Source organism: Salarias fasciatus, chromosome 22, assembly GCF_902148845.1.
Source record: "Salarias fasciatus chromosome 22, fSalaFa1.1, whole genome shotgun sequence".
NCBI lineage: Eukaryota > Metazoa > Chordata > Actinopteri > Blenniiformes > Blenniidae > Salarias > Salarias fasciatus.
Window position 1 is genome coordinate 4,450,525 of NC_043765.1, and position 8,916 is coordinate 4,459,440.

Genomic DNA, 8,916 nt, shown 5'->3' on the forward strand with positions numbered 1-8,916 from the left:
AGTGTGCAGTTTCCCGCTGAAAACACCAAAATGTCAACAGCAACAGGAAACATTCATATGTCTGTTGATGAGTTTAGATTTGAAAAGATTTTCCCAGATGATTTCCTCGGTGACTCTAAATAGCCAGTGTCTGGTTCTTTTTTTTTTTCCTTTTTTTTTTTTTTTTATATTTTATTTTTTGGTTTCAAATGCACAACAAATGTACAACAGATGACAAAAAAAATACTTTTAAATTTACCCCCACAACTCCCACCCACCCCTGCTCACTCTGAGAAGAAAAAAAAGAGAGAGAAGAGAGAAAGGAGAAAGAAGAAAGATAAAAAAAACCACTCCATTTACTATGTTTAAGTTACAGTTTTTGGTTTACAGCTTACATACATCAACATAAAGCAAAGTATTGCCAGTCACTTCACAGTTACACCAACAGAGTTTAATAACTATGGCTGCCAAATTTTGACAAAGGTTTTGTATGATTTTCTCAGACTGTATGTTATCTTTTCTGAAGGCTCACAACCATTCATCTCTGTATACCACTTGGCTAAACGCAGGGGGGAATCAGACTTCCATGTAACCGCAATACATTTTTTAGCTACTGCCAAAGCAATTTCAAGGAATTCGATTTGATACTTGTTTAGTGATGCATCAATTTTCATAAGATTTCCGATTAAACAAAGTTCTGGGTCTAGGGGAATTAAAACTTCCATGATCTTGGATAGCGTGTCACACAAGTCCAGCCAAAAATGTCTGACCTTTACACATAACCATGTACAATGCATAAATAAGCCAACTTCATTTTTACACAGAAAGCATGGGTCAGAAAGTTCAGGTTTGGACCTGTGGATTTTTTCTGGAGTTAAATATAATTGATGCAGAAAGTTGTAATGGATCAATCTATATCGTGCATTAATAGTGGCAGATATGCTGTCCTGACATAACTCAGACCAGAGAGAATTTTCAGTTGAAGATGTCTGGTTCTTGGTAGAAACGCTCTGACTGGTTGTGAATGACGTTTCCGTGCAGGGAGTGCACCAACCTGGAGATCCAGGTGGACATCGAGACCAAACCCAGCCATCTCTGCCTGACCAGCGAGGAGGACCTCGCCCCGCATCCGGGCTCTGCTGCCATGGTGACCGCCTCCGGGGGGGAGGAGCCTCAGGACTGCAGCTCCAGGAGGGGCGGGGCTCTGTCGGGCTCCGTGCTGGGACTCTCGCCGGGAGCGTCGATCAGGGAGGGACTCCGGGACGTCACGCTGGCCCAGCCGGAGAGCATCCGCAGCGACCTGGAGATGTCCGACACGCAGTCGGACGACATCGCCGAGCTGACGTCCGACGACTGTGACTCGCCTCACCCCAAAAGCTGTCACCCGGCGGGCGGCCAGCAGCCGCAGCCGCCCTCGTGCCGAGCGCTGAACCCCTCCACCGAAGGCCTTCACTGTCCCGCAGACAGCAACATCATCCTCTACGTCTGAGAGCGCCGCTGCTCTTGGGATTGCACAAAAACTAACCCCAAAACTTTCCCACTGAGACTCTCCCTGACTTCATAGCTTTTTTTCTCTCTCTCCTCTCTCTCGTCATCTCTCGTTCGCTGCTTTTTGCAACTCACAGACGCCGTCTTAAACCACAGACAGCATTTGTTTACTTTGGTCTGTCTGTCTTATTGATCTACCTGCCAATCTCCTCTCTGAGTAAGTTGTCAGGGTCCTACCTCTGAGATTTATAAGATGATGATTTATGTTTACTCCTTGGTGCAAAATGCCTTGGCTACTTAAGCAAAAAAAAAAAAAAGAAAAAAAAAGAAAAAATAACAAGAGGTACAAATTTTCCACAATAAATATTGCAAAACTGAAAACTAAAAAATATGGTGAAAGCTCACCAAGCACAGAAGAGAGAAAAGGATTGTGGGTAAGAGGATGTTTATAACAACGTGTGAATGAATGTGGACTTTGTACTCAACTATTGTGGCTTTATTTTACTTTTAACCCCTCCTCTATTTATATTCAGATGACATGGAAATTGTATTATTTGCAGTGTGCATGAGTCTGCATGAGCCGTTTCTTTGTGTGGAAGGTTTTTTTTAAAGAGACAGTGAGTTTCTGTTACACTGGTGAAAGTTTAAAGTTTACGACGGAGGACGAAGCTGCACTTGAATCTCACTTTCCCACACAGAAGAAGACGAAGGCGACAGACACCGAGAATCAATGCTCCAGAAACAAACAGCAGAGTTCTGACAAATCTAAAGCAGCTGAGATGAAAAACGCTGAGAGATTGTCTTTTTTTACATTATGAACCAGCATGGAGGTCTGTGCCAAACAAACTAAGAAACTATTGGAGTGTGTTTGTATTTACTACCACTGTGATTAACCTGACTTATCAGAGGCTTGCCTCATTAATCGGAATAGATTTTTTAGTGATAATTTTATCTCCCCACTCTGTACATTCACCTGCATTTTAACAAATACTTAACTCGTGGTGACAAGGTGCAGCAGCTCTGTCAGAACATAAAGAAAAACATCCAAACTGCATACAGAAAAGCCCCCGCTGGACTCAACCTGGGGACTTCTCACTGTGAAATGAGATTACTGACCACTGTGCCACTGTGCCAGCCCCGCTCCAGAGCCTGAACAATGAGCAGTTTTATTTATAGAGTCAAAATGTGATTGTTTCCCGGATAATGGTAAAAACAGTAGCTCTCACTTTCCTCTCTTCCCCTCAGACACGCTCTGAGTCGCTGTCAGAACTCTTTGGCTGTTTGTTTCTGCCGAGTCATGTGACCAGGCTCGTGTTTGACAGTTGGCTGCCTTACCGACACTCGCTGACCAACACAACACCCGCCTGGTCCCGGTGGTGTATAGTGTGTTGACTGGCTGTCTGACCCGCTCCTGTGTGTATGTGTGTGTGAATGAATGAATGAATGAACTGGTAATGAATGTATCTCTGTTCCACTTTTTCTTTTTCTTTTTTTATGAATGAGCACTTGTGCACTTTACCTGGATTTATCTTATTTATCTTGTTTGTTTTGCTGGTTCATCATCTGTTGCTCTGAATGACTTTAGTTCAGTTGCTTACAAAAAGTCTGTGGTTCAACCAAAATAGATCACCTACCAGAGGGCCTTTTATGTTGGATGTAACTGAACAAGTGTTTGGCTCCAAAACGTTTGAAATAGACACTTTATCAGTATCTTTACTTCACAGGATATTCAAGGTGTTTTTTAATCAATTCTGCCACACAGATCCTTTATTTTTAATATGTTTCTTACGTAAACTTCCATCCATCCTCTACACCGCTGATGTTCTTCACCGGGACTGGAGCTGATGCCAGATGATTGTGATAGAAGGTTTCACCCTGTACAGGGCAAATACAGAGAGATAGACAATCACACACACTCGCATTCAGTGTGGAGTCTCCACTTTTAGCCTCAAATGTAAGTGTTCGGACTGTGGGAGAAAATCAGAGTACCTGCAGAAAAACACACACAGCGCCAAACCCAGGCTCCAATCAGGAGCCTCGTGCTGTGCGGCGATAGTGCTAACCACTACACCACTGTGCATCGCTTTTCTATTCATTTGTGTTTTGCAAATCCTTTTTTTTTTTTTTTTGGAGCCAAACACTTGGGACACTGATGCCGATAAGCTCTTCTTAATCACAGCCTGAATTGTTTCTTAGCTTTGTATCACCTCTGTGCTTCTGTTTAAAAAAAAAAAAAGAAAAGAAAAAAAAAAGGGTTTCCAACCAGGTTTTCCTTCGACATGAAAGGAATCAGCCTCAGGAACCTTTTTTTTCATCTCAGAGTAGCTTTATGGATTCAGCTGCTTATGTGACTTGGCAGTGTTTTCTTTGGTCTTACACTCGTCACTGTTTCCTGCCTGCCTGCCTGTGAGAAAACGCACGAATGTAACACGGATGGAAACCCGAACTTCCCGAAAGAGTCTGAATGAGTGTTCATGGATGGAAACACAGGTCGAGAAGATTTAGAGTTTATAGATAGCAATATTTAAGTGTTGTTAAACTGTCTGTGTATTTCCTGTCACTGTTAAAACTCTGATTTCATGCAGGGTTGTACATGCAGGACTGTGAAAGACAACTTGTGGACCTTTTGGGGAAAATTAAATAAACACAATGTGGTGTTGCACCAAAGCATTCATTCATTCATCCATTCATTTATTTATTCATTCATTCATCAATACAATATTTCAACCTATGACTATCTCACTGAGCACCAACCACCTCTTTACCATGGGACCCAGAACACTTAGAAAGCATTAAAAATTTAATTGGCAATAACTAAAATAAAAAAACAGACAAACAAAAAACTAAATGACGCTTTTATCCACATTTGCTTATGTTATATGTGTTATATTTAGTTATTGAATATGACGTAATATGAAACAGGGTCATATTTTGAGGTATAGTATTTTCGTTTTCAAGCATCAATTATGGAAAAAAAGTATTTTCAGCGTCAGTTTATATGTATACAAACGTATAACAAATGTAAGAAGTCTTGGACTTGCAGTACAAGCTTTCGAGCAGTAGAGGGCAGCAGCGAGTGACCTTCGCGTCTCTTCACAGCAGCTCGGCTCGGTTTACGGCACTGTTTTCATCTGCCGTAAAGCCCGACGCGAGGCATCGGAGGAAGGTTAAAGCGTCTGGAACGAATTCAGAGGTAAATAAAAACATTCGGCTAACTTTTAACAAACATTCAACGATCGAAATCCAAATGTGAGCTGCGTGCGTGCCACTGTAGCCCCGCGTGGAGGCGTTCTGTGGCGGTAATGTAGAGGAAAGAGGGGTTATCGATAAGGCCTGCTATTAGCATGAACGGCTGTCATTGAAGAATCTGGGGAATAATGTGATGATTGCGCGCCTGAAAGCATTAGAGATATGAAATAAGCTTCTAAGATGAATCCCTAATAGAAATAGGAAGCTTTGTGGGGTGTTTGATCAAATATCGGCACGTTCGATAAACCGCTGTGGTCATTTGAGGTTAGCTAGCAAATACAAATATTTGTAAATGTTATATTACGTTTATTTTATCAATAGTTAGTGTGAGTTTCTATGTGGGAAGCCAGTCGCCTTGGGTGGTTTAAAGAAGGATTTGATGCCCGGAGTTTCATTTAATATGTGAAAAACTTTAGGGTTAGCCCTACTGACACTGACATGTTTGATTATTTTCCTCTGTCACTCTAAAGCAGGGGTGTCAAACACACTTTAGTCCAGAAGCTCACATACAGCCACATTTCTTCTCATTCATGTTCTGACAATGAGATGTATTTTAAAGAAGAGCTATTAAAGCATAAATAATTAGCTGATAAGGCTGCAGTGAAACATGAAGCAACATGTCACACGCATGCTAAAGGAAGAAACATTTCAATAAAAGGGTTATAAGGTATAAGGTTAATAAAGTATAAACTGATTAAAGCACATTACTTCAAAACGTTGTTTCACTATCATATTCTCAGGAATAACTGTGCATCCAGGGAGTCTACCTGTAGAGGCCTGCATGTACAGTTTTTGTTTGTTTCATATTAATCAGAACTCTGTGTCTCCTCTGGCAGCATCATGCCATTCCTGGACCTGTACTCGCGGACCGGCATCAGCCTGGACCGCTGGCTGCTGGTGCAGAGCGGTGAGCAGCCCCACAAGCGGGCGGCGCGCTGCTTCGCCTTCGAGAAGGAGTGGATCGAGTGCGCTAACGGCATCGGCCAGACCCGAGCCAAGAAGGAGTGCAAGCTGGAGCTGGACGATTTCTTGGAGTGCATGCACAGGCAGAAGACGGTGAGCCAGTTCTCTGCTTTCGGTCGCTGACCAAAGTTATTTCAACCTGCTTTTTCTCCTTGACTTAAGTGGGATTTGCAGGAAATAAAAAGTCAGTAGCAAGATTATTTAAAATCATCAAAGCAAATCAGTTGAGGCAGAGTTTAAGCTCTTTAATTTTGTGATGCAGTGTTTAAAAAATCCAAGGTGTTTGTGGTGAATTGAAGTTTCATTGATGAATGTATGAAAGATTTTAGAAAGTTTTGATCCTTTTAACGGATGTGTTTTTCTTAAACTACCAGTTTAACAGACTAATTCAAAGATAAACCCCAGTGACTGAAAGCTGTACTTTATCCTTAATACTGAATGTGTTGCATTTCTCTTGACTTCTACAACATTCAGCTGAGTATTGTGCAGTCTGTGGGAGGCAGAGAGAAATGAGCACGTCTTTAACCTTCTTCCTCATCTAATTTGCTTAATTCCGCTGTGGTGAATGTGGGGGTGGCCTCGCTGACAGAGTGGAGGTGTCAGCAGACGCAGAGTGACAGGCCGCCGCTCACAAACTGCTGCAGCAGCGAACTTTCTGCCTCGGCCGGCTCGTTTGTCTCGTCTTATTCTTTGAAAACAAGTCCTGATTCAAGATGAATCACTTCCAAGGCCTGACATCAGATTAACTTCATCAGACATACAAAGCTCAAGATATGACTTATGTAACAGCTACTTAAAGAATAAAGACACCTGAGCTGTCACATTCAAGGATGTGACTTGGATTTGGAGAAAAACCTGGTACTTAATATCACTGATTTGCGGTAGAGAGGGTTTTTTTAGTCTTTCTTTTTTTAAAGCATCCAAACATAAACCACATACAGTGAGACATCAACTAGTGGCTGCAGAATAACAGATTCTGTTGTTAATGAGGTTGTCTCTGGTTAACCTTTCATTTGAAAAGGAATCAATGACACTCAGAAGGTGGATTTTAATTAGTTCAAACTGCCGGTTTCAGGCTGTAGCGGAGTAGAAGTTGGAGAAGCGAGCTGTTTTGGTTTGGTTTGTTCACTTTATTGAGGTCCTTAACCCCAAACTGCTGGGATGGCATCAGGATGGACGTCTGCCACCCTTCCACTGTGGCATGAAGCCCCCCCCCCCCCCCCCCCCTTCACGTTGGTCTGTTTAACACAGCCTGGACGTTCTGCCTTCACTGCGGACGGCTGTTTGAAGCCTCGCTGAAGGCCTTAAAGTGGGATTGGAAGTTCACAAGTTTGAATCCTACACCTGACAGTGTTAACACCTGTGACACACTCTGCGTCCCGTCCGTCTCACGTCTCCGTCTGATGTCTCCATCCTGCAGCAAAAGAGGCTGTACGCCATCCGCCAGCAGCGTGACAAACTGGTGAAGGAGGGGACGTACACGCCGCCGCCGTGCCACTCAGGCGAGCCCGACCAGGCGCCCTGAGGAACTCCGCCTGTCTGCAGCGCTGCTCCTGTGTATAATAGAATCAGAAACCCCTATTTCCTCTTCATCTGTACAAGTTTCCAAATAAATGTTTTGATCCACAACCCCGGCCAGTGTTCTGAGAAACTTCTTGTTTTCTGGGTATTTATAGAAACACTGAATTCAGAGGATTATTCAATGTGGTTTTCTTTCCTTTAAGATTTGATTTAAAACACGTCAGATCCACAGAACATGAAAATAAGAAAAAAATGTACGTACAGATCATCATGATTTTTCTCCACAGTTCTTTCAATTGTTTTGCTCGTTTTGTTTTTCATGAACAGATTTATTACAATGTAATAATCAACCTGCAAATCTCATTTCTTTCTGTAGCCTTTACATACCCAAAAAAGCCCAAATTTCGAATTTCAAATAGTTATTGTGAAGTGGAACTGTCGGACGTGGCAGCTGAGCTCAGTTTTTCACCTGTGAAAATGTTTATGAATAGTTTCACAAACTCCTGATGCCAAAGGAGAAAAGAGCTCCTTTAGTGATGGAAGTAACACTTTTTATTTTTGCTGCAAAAACTAAATGTAATGTTAAGATGAAATACCCCAGAACTGTGAACATACATGCTACAGATGTGAGAATGTTATTTTAAATAGCTTAAAAAAAAGACCTAGAACTCTCTAATATACTAAATTTAAAAACAAGCAATACATATAGATTAAAATGGATACCAATTTATTATATATAGATTCAATTCACTGGCATTTATACCAATACTTATTCTTAACACAAAACACCAAATGTTCAAATTCATAGAAATAAGATAGTCCAGTGGCAACATGTGTAAACTCATATGAACTGATTAAATTCACAAAGTTTAAAACATGCACCTTTATATGTAGATTAGATACAACTCTGTAACACCAACATATTTATTTAAATTTACTGACATTGCAGCTTTATTAATTTAAATCGTATGTGCACTCTATTGATTTGTGATTTTAAAAGTGGCTCACATGGTGTAAAGTGCACTTAATTTGTATTATTATGACAATAGTTATTTTCTGGCATTTTATTTTTTTTATTTTGACATGTTTCACATTGTGTACAGTGACCTTGTGTGGCCTGAAAGGTGCTGATAAATAACATTATTATTAACCTTCACTTTGATCCTTGAAAAATCAAGTAATTATTTTGGGTGCAAACGTACAGAAGTACGACTGAACTGAGTGAGCGGAAGTTGATGTATGGTCTGTTTTCTTAACCTGCTGACCTCATTTTCAGCAGATTAACCGGTAAATGCTCCCGAGGGACCGCTGGGGCTCGGGTAAGACCACTGACAACAGACACCGATATGAATAAATGCTCTTTGACATCCTCCATTCAATTACAGGCCTTTAAATCAGTCTTGATGGGATTACAAAAGCTTCATGAACCGCCACAAGATGGAGCTCAGAGCGCAGGCAACAGCCCAGGAGGCCTCCAGTCGCCTCTCCAGGTTGATTTCCCGGCTTTACAAGCAGCGGATGCTTGAGTTCTCTGTGGTTTCAGGTCTGTGTTTGATGCTGTTTTTGTTGGAGTCCTGCGGTTCATTCGCATGTGCAGAGAGAGCAGACTGTGTTATCCTTAATATCACTGTTCAAAACTCCAATCAAATATTTTTGCTTCGTTTTTATAGGCTCAATAAATTTCTATCTGGTGGGTGGTCACTAGTTGAAGGGCTT

General features: G+C 41.6%; 2 protein-coding genes across 3 annotated transcripts in view; both read left to right on the top strand.

Moving 5' to 3' along the window:
• Positions 1-3,726, top strand: part of rnf19b (ring finger protein 19B) — a 39,277-nt gene extending 35,551 nt beyond the window's left edge. For both annotated transcript variants that reach the window (XM_030120423.1, XM_030120422.1), the window contains exon 10: positions 1,021-3,726. In XM_030120423.1, coding sequence (XP_029976283.1) covers positions 1,021-1,468 — 448 coding nt within the window. In that variant the 3' untranslated portion in view covers positions 1,469-3,726. The remainder of the gene's footprint in view (positions 1-1,020) is intronic.
• Positions 3,727-4,584: 858 nt separating this feature from the next.
• On the top strand, positions 4,585-7,313 carry ndufs5 (NADH:ubiquinone oxidoreductase subunit S5). The gene is made up of 3 exons (XM_030120667.1): positions 4,585-4,660; positions 5,553-5,772; positions 7,100-7,313. The coding sequence occupies exons 2-3, from the start codon at positions 5,557-5,559 to the stop codon at positions 7,202-7,204; spliced, it is 321 nt and encodes a 106-aa protein (XP_029976527.1). The 5' UTR covers positions 4,585-4,660; positions 5,553-5,556; the 3' UTR covers positions 7,205-7,313.
• Positions 7,314-8,916: the final 1,603 nt, after the last annotated feature.